This window comes from Desmodus rotundus, chromosome 8 (genome assembly GCF_022682495.2).
Source record: "Desmodus rotundus isolate HL8 chromosome 8, HLdesRot8A.1, whole genome shotgun sequence".
NCBI classification, from domain to species: Eukaryota; Metazoa; Chordata; class Mammalia; order Chiroptera; family Phyllostomidae; genus Desmodus; species Desmodus rotundus.
Window position 1 is genome coordinate 10,150,349 of NC_071394.1, and position 22,559 is coordinate 10,172,907.

The following is a 22,559-nucleotide window of genomic DNA, read 5'->3' on the forward strand; positions in this document are numbered from 1 at the left end:
TTAAATGAATGAATGAATAAATAAATGAACAAAGGTTTCCAGAGGATATGTTAACTAGTTATGTTAACTTATTTTGTTACAGTCTCAGCTTCATGAAAGGCTCTTAGGAAATTAATTTGACTGATGTTTTTAACTACAGATGATGAGGACTAATTCAGGATGTCTTGTTATCAAGACGCAAGTGAACCAAGTTATTCTTTGCAACGATTCAAGTTTGCCTTCTAAGCTTTTAGATTTAGTCAGATTCCATGAACTACTGCCAGAAGCAAACACTTGACACATGAAACAAGGTTCTTAATTATTCTGTAGAAAGCAGTGATCATGGACACATCTACCACAACCCCTGCTGTAAAAAACTTCTCTTCCCCAAAGTCATGACAGGGACCGAAGATAAATTAATCAAAGAGTGACTGGAATACAGAGGCATGTCATTGGAAAGTGGTATGGTTTTGTTTGCCGTAGATAGAAAAGTGAAGAAAAACAGCATTTTACTTCTTTGCTGTAAATGCCATTGGACACATAAAACCTAAACAGCCATATATGAACCAACTTCTCTTCCTCAAAGTAAAAGAGACAAATCCATGTTAATCCCCCAATATCATCCAATTTAAAAAGTCTTTGAATCAACAAAACACAAGAAACTTAAAATGTTTACGAGTCATCCAGGAAAATATCATTTATCCAGTTAATTTCATTTGAAGTTCACATAATGGTCATCCAATAGAAGAGAATCACCTCTTCTTTTAGCTTCCTACTTTTTGACACTCTTCCTCTTCCTGGATCTCAATTTTTGTTTTCTAAGCTCAAGATGACTCCTGCGATTACTCATTAGTTTTGTTCTGCAAGTTCTGGCCCTGCCGGCTGCACCATTCTTCCTGAAACTACTTCCCCCTCAGCCCCCACACTTCTATGGGACCTCGCACCTCCTCCCTCCCAGACCATTCCTCCTATGACATTTCTTCCTCTTTCCAGCTGATGGACACGTATCCACCTCAGGCCTCTGTTGCTCCTGCCGCAACCTCAACATTCTACCTGGATATACAACCTCTAAATCCAGGTGTGCACCCTCAACCACCTAAGGGACGTTTCCAATTGCTCAGCACACCATGGCTTCAAAAAAAATGTGAGAGCCTGAGTAGACCATCTTTTTCTTCACTCCCCAAACAGTTCCTTTTGCCTTTATTTATTTATTTTGGGGTAATGGATTGATCATTCTCCAGGATAAAACTTTGGGGTCCTAATTTTTAAACCTCTTTCTCCTCCTAACAACCAACACAAGTCCCAGTGACAAATGTCCACTTCCTCTCCCACGTATCTCACAGCCACCCCTTCCCTGCATTTCTAACTGAACCAACCAAAAACACTGCTCAAAATACTCACTCTTTTCACACACAAATTAGTCCTCTCCTGTGTCCAGTTTCTTCTCTTTCCTTCATAATGTCACCAGACTAAACTTTCTGAAGACAGAAACTTTGAGAACAAAATATTTTTGAGCATAAACTTTTGTTCTTTTTTGTATAAAAAATTTAAAAAAAATACTGGTTTGATTAGGCTCCCCCTCATTCAAAAGCCTTCTATAGCTCCCCATCACCTGTAAGATAAAGTACTCGTTTCTTGATCCAGCGTTCAACTCCCTCAGCAGTTCAGTCCTGACCTTCTAGTCTCACTTCCCATAAACTCCCATAAAAATAAATGGGACGACTGTAATAGCATAATCAATAAAGTATATTAAAAAAATACCATATGAGTGGAAGCCCCTGTACATTACAGTGCTCACTAAAGTAGAGCAATAAAAGAATACATACTTAGGAAGGGGAGCCTTTACTGCTTTTCTGTCTGGCCCTTGAACCGAATGTTCAATGTCTTCATTTATTATAAATCAGAGTTTTTGCCTTGTGATATTCCCAGAAACACAGTAACTGCTAACATCTCTCCTCAACCTTCTTAATAAACACTCCTCAGCTTCCTCTACCTTGACTGAGACTTAAATGCAAAGAAAAACAAAAGTCTACTACTTTTATTTTACCTTCTATTTCGAATCTCAAGCTCCCAGGACTTTCTTTCTTTCTTTTCCTTTTTCTTTTTTTTTTGTTTCTCCCAACAGGTAGAGTGGAGCTGAAATTCTCAAAGATGCTTCTAAGTTATTCAGAAGGAAGGCCAAGTGTAAGAAAAGTGATCAGTTGGATAGTTTTCTGCTCGTCCCCTCATGTAGCAGAACCAATTGATACGTAGTTTAGAAAAACAAAACCCTCACAGAGAAAGAGCATTTGTACCCCACACAGCCTGTGTGCCCTCCTCCCGCAGGTGTACACAACAACGGCATTTGTCCTGGTTGCCACGAACTATTTGTATTACTCAAGACATTTCACTGAAGAGCAGAATCTGTAGGAATTTTGATTTAATTTAAAAGAAAGCTACGCAATGTTAGCTTTTTAAAAAGACGACATGATGCTGAATTCCTGGTTGCTATTCTAACCACTATTTCATTCTACAACTGGATGGTGCTTAAAAAATTGGCCTGCCCTGCCCTAGCCCTTGCGGAGTTAGCTGTGTTCATGTTTTCAATTACAGTCACAGAATTTAGTTTGAAGCAAGGCAATACTTTTGTGGTGTGTCCTTGAGATAAGATTCACCCAGAAATGCTTAGAAATAAAATAATTTATAACAATAGGGGGTGAATGCCCTGGCCCGTGTGGGTCAGTTGGCTGGGCATAGTCCTGCAAACTGAAAGGTCACTGGTTTGATTCCTCGTCAGGGCACATGACTGGGTTGCAGGTTCAGTCCGTAGTTGGGGCTCATGCGAGAGGCAACCGATGTTTCTCACATTAAAGTTTCTCTCCTACTCTTTCTCCCTCCCTTCCCCTTTCTTTAGAATCAATACAAGAAAAAAATTAAAACAAAAATCAATAGAAGGCACATAATATGCACTTACAAAAAAATATATGGGAAGGTTATTAGGGAGTATTAGTCTGATATAATAGGGCTTAAGAAAATTTAAATAATAACAAAGACCAATAGATACTTGGAGACAAAGGAACTTAGGCATTTTAAGCGGCTGTGTGGTATGTCAGAAAGAGAATGTGATGGGGGCTCAGAAAGCCTTGGTTCAAGTGCAGGCCCTAGTACTTACCAGCCATGTGAAAAGACAGGGCTGCAATTAGGATGAGGTGAGTAAGGCACTGACCTTAGGGGCAAACTTTAAGGGGGTACAAAGAAACTCACTGATCAAGATAATGACTATATTAATGCAATATTCCAAAAATCAAAATTAATGCCAAAACATCCACGATGAACAAAATAAAATTTTTAGTTTTTTTCATCCTTTTCTTTAAAGTTTACATTTTTTTTTTAAAGACTTCATTTATTTTTAGAGAGGGGAAAGGAGAGAGAAATAGAGGGAGAAAACCATCAATGTGTGGTTGCCTCTCGCACCCCCCACCCACTGGGGAACCTGACCTTCAATCCAGGCATGTGCCCTGACTGGGAATTGAACCAGTGACCCTTTGGTTTGCGGGCTGGTGCTCAATCTACTCAGCCACACCAGCCAGGGCTGAACAAAATAAAATTTTAAATGAAGACAGAATCTGATTGACCCTGCACTTAATCTGAACACTCACCTCACTTGCCTCCCCTTACTTAATCTTGGCTCTGTCGGACTCTGCATACATTTCGACTTTTTAAAGTGCTGTATAAATTAGTATTTATCTTGATTACCAAGTTTTTCTGGCACTCTCTTAAATTTTGCGCCTGAGGTGAGTGCCTGACTTGTTTCACCCTGGTCCCAGCCCTGTTCCTTGTCCGAGATTCCTCATTTGTGTAAATAGTAACACTGAAAACAGAGAAACATCACTTCCCCAGAATTGTGAAGATTAAACGAGGTATATACACATGTGAAGGTACTGAAAGAGGTAAGAAACTTTTTAGTAGTAGTGTTATTTCAGGAAGAGCCGAAGAGTCGATGAGGCTGGAAGACGGTGTAACAAAACTCCCAGAAAGTCAGTCAGGCCAGTGGCCCAACTTCTCTCCCCTACCCAGTGCCAGTTCTCTCTGGGCCTTTTGGTTTCTTACAAGATTCCGAAGCCGCTTGGAGACCAGCTGCCCTGTCCTGGGCCATGTTGCAAGGACAAGGGCCATGGGGTGCAACGGCCTCAGGTGGGACTCAGCAGAGAATATATACGAGGTTTCGTCTTGGAATACCAATTTTATCCACTGTGCTGAGTGTTATTTTTTGAAAGAAAGATGCATGGAGTAGAAAATTTAAAATAAACAGAGAAGCTAAGATGGAAAAAGAAACTTCAGTGGAACTGCACGTTCACAGCAGGCCACTTTGGGCCATGGCTCAGACTTCGTGGGAGGAAGTCCTTCTCTGGCTCATAGAGCTTACTCTGGGGAGAGGTCAGGAGGTCCTGATCTCGGGGCATCCATCCCAGGCCTGGCTGTGCTTGTCCACATGTGCATCTGACCAACACCCAGAACACCAATTATGTGCCAGATACTAGAAATCTGGACACCAATAAAGTACAGTCCCTGTTTTCAAGAAGCCATCAATCTGGGGGTATGAAAGTATCATTAGACTCTATATGGTAGACTGACACTACCATTCATTCCAAACACTTTCAGTGAGTGCTGGTTCTTAGGCACTGTCCTAGGCACTGGGGAGACAGCAGTGAATAAAACACAAAAATCTCTGTATTCTAGAGCTGATACTTGACAGGGATTGTAGAGTTGGTCCAGGACTGGGTTTGCTCTAGAAAAGATCCGACCTCTTGTCTCATTCTAGAGCACCAACATGGTAGACCGAAACTTAGCAGAAGCTAGAAGCAATTTTTTAGTTTCTTCGTAAGGTGATCTGGTCTATCCAGTAGGGATAAATGGACATTCCAATGTCTAAGACAGTGTCTAATGTTCCGATGTCTAGAAACGTTAGAGGGTCAAATGGACACCTCTGTACAGATCCTCTGGAAACTGCAATTAAGATAATGACTTCTATTTGGCCAGTTTGAATGTTCAAGTTGAAGTCTGGGCTTGTTGCAGATGGAGATCATCTCAGCCCTTATCCCTCTCTCTGCCCACTTAGTCTGGTCACTAACGCTTGTGGATTTAATGCACATATGGATTGAATCATATTTTGTAAACAAGTATTACCAGCTGTAGATACCATTCTCCCTGCTACCTCATTATGAAGTTTCTGCCCCGTGGGCAGGAAGAAGGGTAGCTGTACGCGTGGAAGAAGTGGCAATGCTGACCATTGTAAACATACAGATCTAGTTCAAAAGAACAACAGACATGTACTCATCCTCAACCCTTCTCACAGAGGCAATGAAATGGTTGGAACCACTTGCCAGTTACAAGATTACTACTTGTCTTTGTATAATAGTGATTTCAAAATCTCTATTTCATTTGATTTTTCCACCAACACTATGAAGTAAATAGGGTGAGCAACACCATTTCAGAGACGAGGAAATGGACACAGAATGGGTCTCACCTCAAGTCATGCCGCTTACTAGTGAGTGCCGGGAAACCACCGACACCCCTGCCCCTGCGCCCCAAAGCTCAGCCACGACGCTAGACTGTGGCTGGGGGCATCGAGCTCCCCAGTTTTTCCCTGCAGACGACGGGCACAGTAAGCTCTTGCTGTCTTATTTATCTCTGTCACCCGAGTGTCTGGAGCAACATTTGGTGAATGGATGGATGAACAATGAATGGATGAATAATAATGAATGGATGAATGAAAAAGGGAAAAACTAAAGGAAACTTTGACTCATACTTCAGCTTCAGAGAACAGCTTTCAGAAAATTACATAAAACTAATTTCACAAATGCATTTCAAAAGCTTCTAAATTGCTTTTTCTTTTTTCTTTTTTTTTACTTCCTTGCCTGATTAGCTGTAAAACAAAGTAGATGTTTTTCCTTGACCTATTTTCAAAGTTAATCTTTAAATCCCTTGGTTACAAAATCATAAGGATCAGGGGTATCAAACCTTCTGGCATCTCTGCACCACATTGGAAGAAGAGCTGTCTTGGGCCACACATTAAATACATTGCAACACGTAATCACAAAAAAATCTCATAATGTTTTAAGTAAATTTACGATTTTGTGTTGGGCCGCAGTCACAGCCATCCTGGGCTGCAGGGGGCTGCAGGCTCGACACCCCTGGATTAAATACTTGTTCTGTGAAAATGTAAAATGGTTCAGGCAAGAACAAACTTAAAAGTATAAGTACACTCATTAAATTCCCAGATTTCAAGATATTAACAAAAGTTATATTAAAATGCCTTAAGCATGATGACTCTCCAATGAGAGATTAGTTGCCAAAATTTCAAAAGCTACTCAAGTCATAAACCCAATTACATGCGAACAGTAACAGCAGTGAAGCCAAACTGAAAAACTGAAAGAAGAAAAAAAAGAAGATACTTCTATAAACAATGAGGGCTTTACGACACCGGATCGAGACTACATTTGACAGCCTTGGCGTTTTCTGATAGAAAGCAAGAAGTTCTACATTTCCAGCCTTGTGACCTCGACTGCCTCTCCACTCTCTGCCTTGGCGAATAAAGTGGGGTGCAGCTTGCACAAACTTGCCCCGCATGGTCTCCAACACAATAGTGATTGTTGATAAATGTTAAACGACAAAACTGGAGGATTCCACAAAAAAACTGCAGGGAAGGACATGATCCTGTGATGAGTATGGCGCACTCGGGCTGACCCACAAAACAGCGATTTCTCTCCATCTTCCCTGGGAGTTGTCTGTTCCACACACCGTGCTCCTCTGTGCACATGGAGTTAAGATCGTTTATCTGTAGGAGCAAATAGGCCTGTTCTGTCTAAGTCTGTGCTGTAGGGTACACTGGGAATTAAAGAACTAAGCCATGACAGAACTTGAAGGCGCTAACCTACATCAGTTCCTCATGCTAGAGAGGAAACGCAAGCCCCGAGAGAGTAAATTATCCCTGGTTCAACATCCCCTACGTGAGGGAGCCTGCAGGACTAGAGTATCGACCTTTCAGGGAAAACAGTCAGATCTGGAGAAGATGCACTACAGTCCAGTCATGTATATGTACGTGTGAAGGTCTGTACGGAAAAAGTCCAGCCACTGTTAATACCTGTATGTGTTTATGTATGTGTATACGTAGGGTGGGCAAAAGTAGGTTTACAGTCATCTGTATGGAATATAATACAATATTTAGTAAACAGTAATACAAGAATAAACTCTGTTTTGTGTACTCAACCACTCTTAACCTACTTTTGCCCACCCTCATAAGCGTGTGTGTGTGTGTGTGTGTGTGTGTACACATCCCCAATGAATCAAAGTAGCCTGTCCCAAACTGTAAGCAGCCTTTTGCAATAGTGCGGTTTTGGTGCAGTACTGCTACTCAGATGACTTCATCCTTAGTTTTATCTTCTTGGTTCCATACCGAAAAACACATTGTCACACTGGCTAACACCAGCGCCTTAGCCTCAGGAATTGGACTCTCCAGGGCAAAGTCACATTCTGGGACCCATCCCTTACACCATGCTCTGACTCATTGGAGAGACGTCTCCTCCCATATTCCTTGATTTGAAACTCAAACCCAAGAGTAGTGTAAGTAGATGCATTCCAGCTCTGGCTGTAACACTGACTTTGGCCTCTAGAAAGTCACTGAGCATCTCTGAAACATTTTTAAATGAAGTATTTATTGAGGAACTTTCGTGGCAAATATTACGTATCTGGCACTTAACTAGAAACTTGACGTACAGTAACTAGTCTTTTAAAAGTAGGTACTTTATGATCTCAGCAGATCCTCGTAACGCCCTTCCCAAAAGGGGAGTGCAATTATTCTTCCTATTTTACAAATAAGGAAACCAAGACTTAGTTTTCCCATTATTTTTCCTTTTCTAGTAGAGGATCCTGAAGGTTAAAGAAGCTGAATGCAGAGTCTCCCTAATATAACCAGCTTGCTGAGTGACTGGGAAGTGGCAGAGCTAGAATTTAAAGTCATGTGTACAGGTGCCTCACAGGCTGTCCTCAGGAATGAAGTGGCTCGGAGTAATGATAGTAGAATTGTTCTCTGCTCTCAGCCCTCTTTGGGTACTGTGTTAGCCAAAGAGTCTCCTTGCCCAAGGTCACGGCTCTTCCTGGGTGATAGCATCCAGTGGCTGATCAATGCGGTATAGAGGCCTGACTCCTCCCACAGGTGTCGCTCAGAGTAGGTTCCCAGACCCCCAACTGGGGATATCTGCATTCTTTTGCTTCACCTTGCTGCTGACTCAGCTGCTTCACTTCCAAAAGGGGAGGTTGGGTTAGAGGAGCCCAATCTAGTTCCAGCTCCAAAACTGCAGTGTGGCAAAACTGAAAAAAGACTCAGGGACTCGCACTTCCTAGTCTGTAAACTGGAACAGCATTTTCTACCCTGCCTTAGTTCTGACCACACTATTGTCCCTTCTTCCCAGAACACCCCGCCGCCCCTGCCCACACCTGGCTAACCCTTACTCACTCAAGACTCAGTCCACTTGTCATCTCCTTGAGGAAGTCTTCCTTGATACTGAGGATTAGGTGTCTCTCCTCAGTGTTGCTGTGATACCCACTACAGATCACTGTCATCATAATTCCACACTGCTTCAGAATTGCTTGTTTGTGTGTCTGCCTTCTTGTTCTGGCAACAAAACTGAGCGGCTTAGCACAACAGTCATTTATTTGCTCATGAATCTGCAATTTGGGCAGGGCTCGGTGAGAACGGCGTGTCGGCTGGGGCAGCTCTCCCGGAGCTGGAGAATCTTCTCCAGTGTGGCTCAGTCACAGAGCTACCAAGTGGATGCTCGCCACCCAGCTCTTTTTCCAAGGGGCGATGTAGGCTCCTTCATAGCACGGTAGCTAGGTTCTAACAGCAAGTGTCCCCAAGACACAGGAAGTGGAAACTGCTCATTTCTTAAGGTCTGGATGCAGAAACTGAATAGACGTCTGCCACCGTCTACTGTCAGGTAGGCACAGAACCCAGATTCAAGGGGAGGAGGTGGAGCCCCACCTTTTGATGGGAGGAGTGTCAAAGAATTTGGGGGGCCATGCTGTAAAACCACCACAGTTCTCTACTGACTTCGGAGCTCTTGTTGGCCTCGTGAACATGGCATCTGTCTGCTGAACAAATGGACCCACTTCTGCACCCAGCTGCCTGCACAGAGGCCCCAGTGTCAGTCAGTCACTTACACCTGGGAGGTTCCGGACAACTCAACCACATCCACTGGCAAGAGGATGGAGCCTAAGAAAATGAGGCTTAATGTCTCACAGCATTTTAGAAAGGGGAGGGATTTATGAGATAATCAAGTTATAATCCTTAATTTCACAAAAAATTAACCCATAAAGCAAGCAAACAAAACTGCTGAGGTGTATAGATAACAGAATATTGCAAGGAATCTATGTGGGTCGGTTACATAAAAACAGCAATGAGTCAGAATTTGCCATATATGGCAAGTTATACTATTTACTCACTCAGTTTCTTTTAGCAAGTCAGAGCTAATTAAACCTCAGACCGTGAATGATGAGTACTGTTCATTTTCTTCCTTTTGGGGGGGGGTACTATTTGCTTTTGCAAACTGGGCCCCACTCACAGCTGTCATGGTGATGGGTGACCTGATGATGCACTACGCGTCTTGGTAGAACATCCTGTGGCACACTGATGCTCACACACTCTGCGGTGACACGCGCCGGCCATTCAGAAGAATGCGGAAGAATGCATAAGGCCTTAGCTAGCAACATCTTTAAACATGACTGAGACACAAATGTGAGCAACAGAGGCATTCAAGTTTGACTCATTAAAGGTGATTATTAAAGTCAAAGAAAATGAGCCCTAGCTGGTGTGGCTCAGCGGATTGAGCGCCGGCCTGCAAACCAAAGGGTCACTGGTTCAATTTCCAGTCGGGGCGCATGCCTGGGTTGCAGGCCAGGTCGCCGGTGGGCGGTGTGTGAGAAGCAACCACACACTGATGTTTCTCTCCCTCTCTTTCTCCCTCCCTTCCCATCTCTCTAAAAATAAATAAATAAAATATTTTTTTTAAAGTCAAAGAAAATGAAATAATTGGACATCAATTAGGATCAAGTACAAGTCTAACTCTAAAATGTGAATTTTGACTAAATAAAAAAAAATTAGTTTGCTAATTCGCAGAGAGACACCTAATTATAGCTTTAGAAACACATACTTTAAACCTGGAAATATTTCACCTCTTCTAGGTTTTCTGAGGAGCTTCCAAAACACTAGATAATCTTATAGGAGAAATTATGACTGTAACTACAAAAAATAAAAATAAAAAAATCAGTGAAAACTGACAATTAACTGAACACACGGTAGCCTTTTACCAAGAAAATAAAATCATCCCAAGGGAATGTACTTTTTTCCTCAGAATTCTTTCTGTGTGGTGTAACACTTAGAAAATGTAGTTTCCTAAATGTAATTCTCTTGTAAATCAGATGGCCTATATGACTTCCTCAGAAGCTCTCCAGAGGGAAGGCTCAGCACTGATTTGGCAATTTCATAATAAATATCATGAGATGCTGTTTTTACAAGAAAAACTAAGAGGTATATTTATAACACCATCAGCACTCCCTACCCAATGTTTATGCAGTTACTGCTTCTTACCCAGCACAACACCTGAGAAGTGAAAAAATCCCCTGGAACTGATATCAGAGATAAAATGAAAAGTTAAACAGAAAAATAAAACCCCTCATGTGATCCAGCTGAGACACTGCAGGAATTCCCCAAACGCCCAGCTGCTGTATCTTTCTTGTGTGGTGCCCCAAAAAGCCTGCCCCTTGGGGGTTCATCGTTATCACTCAGTACTTCCTTATGTATCTCCTTTAAGCAAGCCTTTGGGATGCGCACAGAAAAAGCATCAGAATCTGTGTACACCTGCTAGTTCACATTCTCTATCTGATAACACGATCCGACATTCTTCAAGACAAGGTAACAAGGAACTCACGGAGCTCAGATAAGCTCCCTGTGTGTCTCCCTATTTCAGGTGTCGCCTAGCTTTTCTTAGACACCATGTGGGAGGACAGTTCTTTCTCTCTAACCTGAGAAAGCAATATAGAAAACAATAAACAGCCAAGTTTACCATTTGCCAGGCACAATGTTAAGTACTTCTGTGTACTATGATTTCAATTAATCCTCACTTTACAGGTAAGAAAAGCTAGGCTTAAGGGGTGAAGAGATTCACCCAAGGCGCACAGCTGGTAGGCAACATGCTTTGAATGGCCTGGCTTCGCTCCAGAACTTGAGTACCCTGCTCCCCCCAAATCTCATCTATTTCTAAGGCTATGAGCATCTCCTGATGGCACTTCTAAGGATGTCTGTAGCTCTTTCCTCAGACTCGAGACCGTACTTCCAAAGGGTTAGCTCCAAATTGATATTGTATAAATCTCTCAAACTCATTATGTTAAAAAGCCAGACACGGTGTCCTAACCCCAAGCCTGCTTCCCCTTCTGGGATCTGTGTCTTGTGGAGGCAATATAGTATAGTATACTGTAGGGAAAAAAGTCTTCAGACCACAGGTCCAAGTTCAAATCTCAGCTCTGACACTTAGTCCCTGTCAGAACTTGGGCAACTCATCGAACGTTGCTTAAAAAGCCTCAGCTTTGCCCTGGCCGGGTGGTTCAGCTGGGTGGAGCGTCATCCTGTACACCAAAAGCTCGTGGGTTTGATACCCAGCTGGGGCGTGTATAGGAGGCAAGTGATCAGTGTTTCTCTGTCTCTCCCTCTATCTTTCTCTCTCTCCCCCTCTCTCTCTCCTATTCCCTTCCCTTCTCTCTAAAACTCAATAAACATATCCTCGGGTGAAGATTACCTTTCCATACCAATAAGCAAACATAGAAAATAGTGTTTCAGAATGTTTTTAAAAGTCCCTATCACCTTAAATAAACACAAAAAAACTCAAGCCTGCCTTCAATGTTGGAAATTAAAAAATATATTGTGAAGTTAAAATATTAAAACAATGGCAGATTCGGGATTTTTTTTTTTTTTTTTTTTGCATAAAAACCCTGCTCAACATCACACAGTGTTCCTGCTTGATGGACGCCCTGCCCTCTTGCCTGCCTGCTGCGGGATGGACGACTCAGCAGGGGCCATGCTGCGCACAGTCACAACTGAGAAAAATCAGCCTCACAAATGCAGGCTGATGACCCCGAGTGGCATTTAAGCCCGCTCATTTGTTTTGGAGTAAACAGAAACATACTTTGCTCAAAAATACTTCAAAGTGACTTTCTGAAGGTTATTTTGGCAACTGAAGGAAGTTTGAGTTCCAAACACTCCCCAGGAAGATCTCCCGGCAAAGACTGGCCATAGGTGAGAAAAGGATCCCTCCCAAACTCCAAATGGATTTTGCAGCTGTGAGCTGAGGAGCTATCATCCAAATTTATTCTCCAGACGAATTAAGTTAAAAAGTTCCCCTCCCTGAATTCACCTTCAGGAGCCTGTTTCTGAGAACTTCAGGACTAATCAGAAAATTAGGAGCCGCATTTGGTCCAGCACAATGGTTAGGAGAGCGGACCTGGGCACCAGACTGGGTGTGAACCTTGGCTCTGCCAATAGGTGCCCGCAGGCAAAGCAAGCTACTGAGACCTTTCTGTTCTTCCTGTCTTTACCAGTAAAATATGTAAAATATTATCTGAACCCACTTCAGATGATTGCTTTAAGCACTGTTTACATGAGGCAGGGCATGTAAAAAGCACTGGAACAATATCTACGTTTCAGGAACCACTTGGAAAATGTTCATGAGTCTTATTAGCACAGCTGGACTTTGGCTGCAAAAAATGTATCAAGTACTGATGTTGGGTTTTACCCTTTGAAGTTTCAGTTCTTTGTAACCTTCTAATACATCTTCCAAACATGTTATGCTTTGCTGACTGCAAGTTTGAAGTACTTGCTTTTGTCTTTATTATCTGGGAAACGGAGCGACACTATCCTTCAGCTCCTAAATCTTTCCAAGAACAACTCTTTCTGACATGAGTGAAAATGTCTAACAGAGCATGAGTTAATATAAATATTCCCTGATTATAGCTTCTCATACTCAGTTTTAATTTTTAAAAATAAAATCTTTAATATATCTGGAATGCATTTTAAAGTATACATTTTGGATTTGTCATTAAAACATTAGCCTATGGCTCCAAAAATTTTCTCAAATAGCCAACTTTCCCGCACTGATTTGAAAATCTATCATACAACAAAATCTTACCCCTGCTTTTACACTAAGTGTCTGTCTATTTCTTATTGTTTTCAAGCGGAACTTAGGTTTCACCAAGAAAGGGACTTTGGTTGCTTTGGTCACTGCTGGATCACCAGAGTGATGGCTGGTTCATAGGAATAAATTGCTGGAAAAGCTTTCCTCTTCCGATCTCTCAGTGTGATTATTGTACTGTTGGTTTTCTAACAGCAAACAAATGCTACTTTATTGACACAAATCAGAACTGACAGTATTTACGATTCCCTGCTAGTATTTGGCTTAAGATTTCATATATGTAGTTGTAAGTAAAAGTGTTACATTTTAAGAAAAAGAAAAAACATACTGAATTTGGTCATAGTCATCCTAGCTTCATAAAGTAAATTGGGAGGTTTTCCATATTTTTTCATGATTTGAAATAGATTAGAAAACACAGGAAGTATCTGTTTCTTTAAGATTTCACAACATTTAACAATGAGTATGTGTAGAATTTGCACTTTTGGGGAGGAAGAAATCTTCCCTTTAATTCTCTTTTTGTCAATGTCATTCATAGTGTTAGTCATTTTGAGTCAATTCTGGTTATTTTTAAAAATTTATTTTTGGTTATTCATTTTACAGATTGCCCTTTATTGTCATAGAGTTAAAATACTACTTTTTAAAAAATATATATATTTTAAGAATTCCCTCTACTACTACAGCTTTATACCTCCTTTTTTTTAGGTATGCCTCTGGGTCATATTATGGCTGATTTAAAAAAATCAATTTGAATCCTTGCCTTTTAATAGAATAGGGTAGTCACCGTATGGAAATATACACTCTCAGTTTTAATTTTACTCCACAGTGTTCTGTTCTTTATGCATTAAAGTGCCCCCTGCCAACTCTTGTCCAATTGACTGGAAAGTCAGTCACCCTATTTCTACACTAGCAAAGCTTAACTTTAAACTTTGTCTTGGCGCCAACCATGAAGCAGCATTTTGGAGTCTCCCTGTACTCTTCCATCTTCCTTCTGCCGAACTGTCGAAACACTTGATGATCACAGATCCCCGCTATTATTGGGCTGTTACATTACTCTTTCTGAGGGACCAGTAATCATTACACATGATTACTACTTACTACTATATTAACAACTGTTACTTACAGTTAAGTCCATACCACTTAAAAATACTCGTATTACAATTTCTTCCCCTTAGCGGGTTCTTTGGGTTCTTCATTCTTACTAATTTTACTTGTTCAGTTCTAGGATATCTTCCCATATTTTTTTTTAGGGCAAGCACAAGACTGGCATATTTGAAAGTTGTTCAATGTCAAAGATAATCTTTTTGTTGCCAAGAAAAGATGCCTCGCCCGGCTGTAAAATTTGAGTAACAACCCTTTCCTCTCTAATATCTATGGTGATGAGTCATTGCTTTTCCCAGATAGTGCTACTAAGTGACTGGATACAAATTTATTTGCCTTTTGTGTATAACATCTTCTCCCTCATTCCACCCCACCTCATCCCCGCCTGTGAATGCTTGTAGTTGATTCATTTTTGAACTGACAACCTGGTGGTAAACATAAACATGTTTTAGAGCGATTTTCATCATTATTATTCTCTTTACTTAATAGCTTTATTGAGATATAATTCACATAGCAGAAAACCTTTTCACTGTTTTTTGCTGACCACCGGAGCCCTGTCGTGCGTGATTCACGACTCCCTTTAGCTGAGGTGCTGGGGAACGCGGGGAGTCGAGTATGTGAACTCAGGTTATCACCCTGAACCGCAAGCCTCTCCAATACACGCTGAAGTGCTGAAGTGCTGAACTGTCGCCGCCAGGCTGCAACCCTCCCGGCTGCACCGCTGGCTCCACCTTGGAACGTGCTTTCCACTCCTTACACACTCCCGGCTCTCCCCTCAGCTTCCTCCAGTGCTGGGCCCTCCTGTCCTCTCCCTCTATATGCTCCTCCTGGGTGATCTCATCCACTTCGCAGCTCCCCCTCTCATCTGTGTCAGAGGTTCTAAGGCCTCCACCCCCGGGCCAGCCTCCAACTGCTGTTCACACAGCAACTCTCTCCCATCAGCAACCTCTCAGACACCGCGATTCACAACTACAAGGACGTCCTGAAACCTCAGAAGGGGTACTTATAGCCAAAAGAAGCACTTCTCCTGCCCGGGGACCTTTGGTCTGAGACACACATCTACTTCCCCCCGGTGGGAGGCACCGTCACCCCCTGAGCTGTCCACTCCTGAAGCCTGCAAGTCATCATCACTACTAGACTTGAGGACAAAGACAGTGTCTCTCGCCTGTCACCACATCTAACACAGTGTCTAACACACAGCAGCACAACCAATACTCGCTGAAGAATTAATTCAGTCAATCCAATACATACGCTCTCAACTCGCCCTCTCCCCTTCACCCGGACTGTCAGTCCTTTAGTTAAACTCGCTACATTGCTACTAGGCTCGCTACCAAAGCCACCCCCACCCCGGCCTCCAGCGCCGCTTCCCCCACCCGAGCCATGCTCCATGCTCCAGTCGAAGCCAACTTTTTCAGTCACAGATAGTTTCTATCATCCCTCAACTTAGGCCCTTTAAAATTTCTCAACATAACACACAGTCTGTAACTCTCTTAACTTTGTACCCAGCATTCCTTCCACTTGGGAGAACAACGCAGGCTTCATTCTAAGAATTTCCAGACGCTCCAAAGCTGACTACACGCTCATCTTACGTGCGCTCCACAGCACCCTACACTTGCACCGCTCTGTCCGTCCCGCCCTGCCCTGCCCTGCCCTGTCCTGTCCCCGCAGCTGCGGGTGCGTGTGGGTGGCGGACCCCGTCCTTCTCCCTGTGCTGCAGTGCCCTGCACGGTTCCTGGCGCACAGTGGGCGCTCGGCGAGTGTCGGCGTGTGAGTGCATTTCCAGTGACCACCAGTGGCCGTCCGAGCAGGGAGCTTTGGAATTCCAGGCTGGGACAGCCTGGAGCCCGGCAGGGATCCACACGTGGGAGTAAGGGTACACGAATGCCGTGAAATTGCACCCAACATTTTATGTGTGTACACATTTTTAGGGTAATTTTCAGACTGCCCAGAGAGTCCACTATCCTAACAGTTTAAGGAATATTGTCGCTGGGAGCTGATGGTTAGGAAGGACTGTTCTACAGTGGATTACAAACAAAAGCCAAGTGCAGACGTGACGCACACGCAACACACAGACACGGACGGACCCACAGACACACGGAGGGGTGGCCTTCATGCTATTGGCCGTCATGGTAAACCTCTCCCTGTGGGCCAAACACTTAATGAAGGAAGCGAATACATTCTTTCCCTTTTCAGTAATTCCTCCTATCAGTGTAAAACATACTGTATGTGCTACCTGGTTTGCTTTAGGAAATGCTAACTTTTGTATCGTAAGAAGCTGTCCCAACCCACAAAGCCAGGACGACTACTTCAGAAGTGGTAAAAAGCCTGACTCTGAGTGTGCCGATGCTACCTGGCCTGACTGCCGTCACGGCAGAGGCCCACAGTGCAGCAACTGACCTTTCCCCCACGACGTCCCTGGCTGTGAAACACAGGGGTGAGAACTGGGCTCTGTCCTCCTCAGCACCATCCTTCATCCAAAGGAAACGAAAGCAAAAGGATGGTGAATTTGGGCAAAAGGCCTAAAGAATTCACTGACTGGTTAGCCAGCAGCTAAATAATCAAGAGTGGTCCCTGGTCACCTACATAGCAATTCAGCGCATGTCACTGAGCATCAATACTCCGTAGTAACGTAGAGGAGCAGAAGCCTCGCAAACTTATTATACATGCTAATAACCCAAATGTACCTTATTTTGCTGCACAACTCCAGTTGTATAAATGAACAAAATTGTGATTTGTTTTTAAAACAGTAGTTTTTTAGGAACCAAGTTTGGGGGAAGGGAAGTCTTTTCAAGATTTTCTATTTACCTATTCTATCTGAAATTTTGGTGAGGTTCCAATCTGTCAGTAAGATATATTATTTTAAATCATAGTGACAAGTGAGGATTGCTCAGTGTAAACTCCTGATGAATTTATGGTGAATTTAGCAGTCGGTTATTCTGGCTGGAACTGGGAGTGGAACAGGGGGGGGACCAGAAGACAAAGGGGAACAACTGCTGATTAACAAAGTCCCAGCCAAGAGTCTATGTATTCAATGCAACCGTTAATTTTTTTAAAATTCCAGGATTCACTTAACAGTTGCAGTGGGTTTTGCCCTATTATCTACTCTGATAACCTCTTTGGCAAGAAATTGTTGCTAATGATTTCTTGAAATCTGGTGTTGGTACCATTATATTCATAGAGAAGCCAAACATGTCACTGAGACTCGTCCTTTATTTTCGCCACGGCAGCGTGTGGGACTTGAAACCCTCTCAAGAGCATCTGGGACTGTTTTGAGGGAAGAGAGAAAGATGAGAATGGAAGAAAAAATTCTGAAACCTCTTTCATTGCCTGCTCTACTTGCTTCCTTATCCTTAATCCTGTCGAACTCACTGCGTCCTCCATCTTCTGTAGGTTTCCCTGCTGCAAGAGAGACCAGGTTAGGAAGTGAGTGGGCAGGACGCCAGGGTCAATGCTCACAATGAGATGAGAGGCAGAAGTGAAGAGAAGGCAGAGCTGGAAATGAACCTTTGGAGGTCCTGGCAATGGGGCATCTACAGTATTTCCCACCCAACCATACTGGTGTGAAATGTGCAAATCCAAACAAATGATACTCACCAGAGGAAAAGAACCTATTGTCACTGAGGTACTATTTGGTGCTAACTGAAATGTGTGCGTGATTAAGATGTGGTTAACATGTTACTTCTGAGAAGAGTCATTCTCATGAAGTGTGGAATGGAATGGAGATGTGGAGCCTCACAGCACAGATGGGCATCACCTGGAAAATCCAGCAGTCCACTCCAACAGGTGCCCGCAAGGTAATGTTTACCTTGATGAGCCCTGCAGACTCTGATACCCGACCTCATTGACTGGACCTAGGAATGCAGACTCATGCTAACAAAACTCACAAGACAATGGGCGTATTAAGAAAGAAAAGAAGAAAGGACTTTATTATTCACAGTGAATAACAGAAGAATCAGGCACACTGAATGTCTGCATCAGCCTGAATGCGTTACCTCCTTGGGAAGGCACATTACCAGAGGGAAGCTTGGGGTGCACGGAGGCAGAGCAAGTGGAGTCAATTATGCAGGATTCCAGGGCAAAAGGCATGAGGCTCTGCCATCTCTGTGACCAGGTCACCCACCTGCCAGGCAGCGTGGGATGCTGAGCTCAACCTGGCAGGTGCATCGGTCAGATGGAGCCTCGTAAGGCATCATGACAATTACATTAAAGGCTTTCCTTTTTCTCTGTTTTGGAGACAGAGAAAATGCTCTTCTGATGGATTGTCTATGTGGATGTGTTTTTAAGATGTCAATTATAACCCTCAACTGGGTTATAGTCAAATCTTACTGTCCAAAGAGACTTTGTGTCCCTTAAGATCACATTGCCCTCTTGGATTTCATCGGTTAGGTGTTGATTTCTTAGTTTAATTTTCAGAGACTATTTTCATTTTCCTGTTTTCTGGGATCCAGAGGGGCATTGCATGGTAGACTCCACATTTGCCTACAGCTTCCACAAAGTGTCAGATTCAAACCAACCTGTATTCACTGTGCCAACTTTGTGCCCACTGCTGTGCCAGGTACAAAATAATTCTCAAAAAAATATAACAAGAGCCTCTAAGAAAATGTTACATCTACTGGATGTCTAGGTTCTTCTTAAGGTACATTTAGTTACCCGTTGCTCTCTGGCATTTACAGACCCTCCACCGTGCACCAGGGTTTACCAGGTACAAGAGATAGAAAGATACATGACACTGCCTTGTTCTCTCAAGAGCTTATAATCTAGAAAGAAACAAGATGTGTTTTCCAAAAAAGGTACTGTGTCACATGGTATGGAGCATGGTAGAGGGAGTGCTTTTATATCTGGGGCAGAGACAGAAGCTGTATCTTTCTTAACATCTGATTTTTAAAAGCATACTAAATAAAAAGATTATTTAACAACAGTGGCATGAACCTCAAAAAATAAGCTCCTTCCTTGCTACGTCCCTGTCCCTTTTCTACCTCTCAAGGTTGCCCTCAGTAATTTGTGAGTACTCTTCCAGACCTTTTTCCCTGTATATCTCACACACACACACACACACACATACACACACACAGTTTTGCATTCTCCAACATACACGTACTTATTTATAAACATACATTTATATATTATTTATTGTATCAACACGGAAAACATATATATTACACATCCCGTTGATATATTACCCACATACTACACATGTGTGACACACACACGTGTGGGATGATGGCGTGTATGTATATACACATATATAGTCTCATAACTTGTCCTTTCAGTTTCGACTCCTTGTTGTAAACTAGAACATGTATATAGAAGAGAGCACGACATAAATACACTCAGTTTAGAAAACAAATTAGCCTGGATAGCTACCACTAGGTCAATAAATAGGAGATTCTGAGTACCCCAGAAATTGCGTGCACCCATCCTCTCTGAAACCTTTATTCTGAATTTTATGTTAATCATCCCCTGACTTTCTGTAGAGTTTTACTACCTATGAGACAGACAAAGTTCACATTTGCCCGAAACACCCTCAGGACACGTGGAGCTTCCTCTCTCTCAGCCTCCCCGTACTCTCACTTTTCCTTAGACTTCGGCCTTCAGCTGCCTATCCGTCCAGCCCTTTGTCGTTAGGAGGTTGTCTTCTTACACATATTCAACCGTGTCAGTTACTTTCAGTATGAGGATTGCTCAAAGGACCTCATCGGCCACACGGCCAGTAACAGAAGTCTGTGCCACTTCTCAGTTTCTTCCTTGTGCTGCAGGTATGTGTACAAATGCAGATTCTTATCCACCAGATCCCAACTCCTTCGGGGTTATGAGAGTCAGGCATCTTGCTTGCCCTCAGCACAAATAAGAAATGTGTGAAATATGCAGTAAATGCAGGAAGTGTGAAGAATAAATGGGCAAAAAAGGGCCTGAATATGTAAGTACTGCCCTTGAAGAGTTTCCACTTTCTTTTTGCGAAGGAAGGTAGGATGTACATGCATAAAATAACTTGACATGGAACAATTTGAGGCATAGAGAGAGATGTTTAAATGAAATTCCTTATATTCACTGAAAAAATTCCCAAGCTATATTGTCAAGTTAACAAAAAGTTGTAGGATGGTGTCTGTGTATGAAATACATATCTACATTTTCCTCCCATGTCTGTAAATAGGTGTGTCCACATATATGGACCCGTGAACATTCCTGTTTCTGCACAGAACCAGGACTCTGAAGACACGTAACAGTGGGTGCTTCCACGAACTAGGGCTGGCAAGCTGGAAGTTACCTTTTCCCTTTCAATTATCCTATATAATATTTTTACATGAAGCATATGTTAATTGTACAATTAGGGGGAAACTTTAAATTATATTCAAGGAAACATCTGATGAAGGAAATCAAGGCAAAACAGACGGGGAGACAAATGACTGGGGAAGGCTTCTTCGAAAAGGTAGGACTTGAAATGGGCACTGTAGGACTGGGAGAGTTTAAACGAGAGGGCAGGGTGGGGACAGGTAGGTGAGAGTTTTGGTTTGAGTAGACACCAGAAAGGAAATGAGCACGGTGACGGAAGAGGACCAAAAGGAAGTTCACCTGACTAAGGCTAATGCCGGCTGACATCGGGAGACATGATTAAATGGACAACACAGAGACATAGTCTAAAATACGGCTCATCATCAATAGTAAGAGCTTACGATCGGCTTGACGGGAAACAGAAGTCATTCCAGGTTACTCTACAAGGTCATGATGTAAAATCATATTAACCTCATGGAGTAATTTGTGCAGAATGAAGTCAAACATAAAAAATCCCTGGTAATTTGTAAAGTGCTAGATCAATAACTACAGATTTTATTAAGTAAGTTATTATATTAAAATTACATTTTAGGGAAATTATCTTGGTATTCTTGTATAAAATGCGTTACAGGGGAAGACCGCCTCAGAGCAAGGAGATTTCCTTAGCAATGTCACATACTTGAAAGAGCTTGACCAGTTTTCACGATCTGAAAAACGCAGACGACTTCCTCCCTCGCAGGGTTCTCGAGGGATTGAGTGTACAGAGAGTGCCAAGGCCGGGACAACGCGGCCAGAACGCTGCGGCAGGAAGGCAGCAGGTCCTTCCTCCTCAGCTGCGACCACGGTCTGGGCTACATTGACAGGGGCCAGAACTGATGTCCTGACCACGGGAATGGAAAAGCTAAAACCCAGAAATTCTTCTAAATAAATAATCAGTAAAGATCTCTTTGGTAAATATAGGAAACGAATGAGGAAAGGACGGCGACTGCTGGGTGTCCAGCAGGGGAGACCTGCGGGACGGGCCGAGCTGTGTGATCCACGTTCTGGAGTCCTGACCCCCCAGCACGCGGGTTCTGCCTCCTCCATCTCCCTGGCTCTCGGGGCCACTACCCTCCCCACCTGGGTCTGGGGCAATCTCCTTGTACTAGTACAAATATGGCTTGAAATGTTTAAAAATAAAAGTGCATTTATACTCGTTTTATTTGGAAAAACTATTGTCAGGAGTGCATAAAAACCTTCAAACAATTGAAACATGCAAAGTTCCTGAACATTTCATGGCTTCAGTGGGCAAAACTCAGCAATGCCTTGTTACAAATACAAAGTCCACATCTGACTTCATCGAAGAAAAATTCTACAGAAGTAAAATATCTGACAGAATTAAACATCCTTAGGGTTTAAAACTATTGTATTTGTATTATATAAAGGCCCAAATCATGAAATTATGAAAACCAAGAGAAGCAATAAAAATTAATCATGTAAATGATTCTGATGCACTGTGTTTTAAAAATTCTTTCCTCCTCAGTGGATTCTGGCTTCTGAGTTACATGTTACAACCCTGGACTGTCTTCTTAAAGCTGCGTTTATTACAACTTCACAACATTCCAAAGGTCTCAGCTGGGCGCTCTCTGTTGCCTAGCTAGAGGCGAAAGGCTTGAGGGCTATTTCATGGTAGAAAATAAAAATTCAAAAAGCTTAAAAGTGATCTGTCATGCTTCAGATTTCTTTTCTGTAAGGTCACATTTCTGCAGAAGATGACAGAATGGCAATTGTGTAACTAAGCCTCTAGGACTAGTTACAACTCTGGAATGTGACGACTGTTTCACAATGCAGTGGGTCACCGTCATATGAAGATCTTGGGAAATATAGTATCTTGGTTACCTGCTAGTTCCTGTGAGAGGGTAACTCATTCACACAACACTACAATGGTACTTTAGACTGCCAATCTACATTTCTTTGTACTTATGACTGTATATGAAAAGAATGTTAAGAATA

The 22,559-nt window shown here is 42.6% G+C and overlaps 1 protein-coding gene across 5 annotated transcripts in view; it reads right to left on the bottom strand.

The window, feature by feature from the left end:
• NSMCE2 (NSE2 (MMS21) homolog, SMC5-SMC6 complex SUMO ligase) overlaps positions 1-22,559 on the bottom strand; it is a 201,057-nt gene that overhangs the window by 78,008 nt on the left and 100,490 nt on the right. Inside the window, exon 5 of one of the 5 annotated variants that reach the window (XM_071222211.1) lies at positions 17,613-17,696. The exons of the other annotated variants lie outside the window; for them this stretch is intronic. Coding sequence (XP_071078312.1) covers positions 17,613-17,696 — 84 coding nt within the window. The remainder of the gene's footprint in view (positions 1-17,612; positions 17,697-22,559) is intronic. 5 annotated transcript variants of the gene reach the window in all.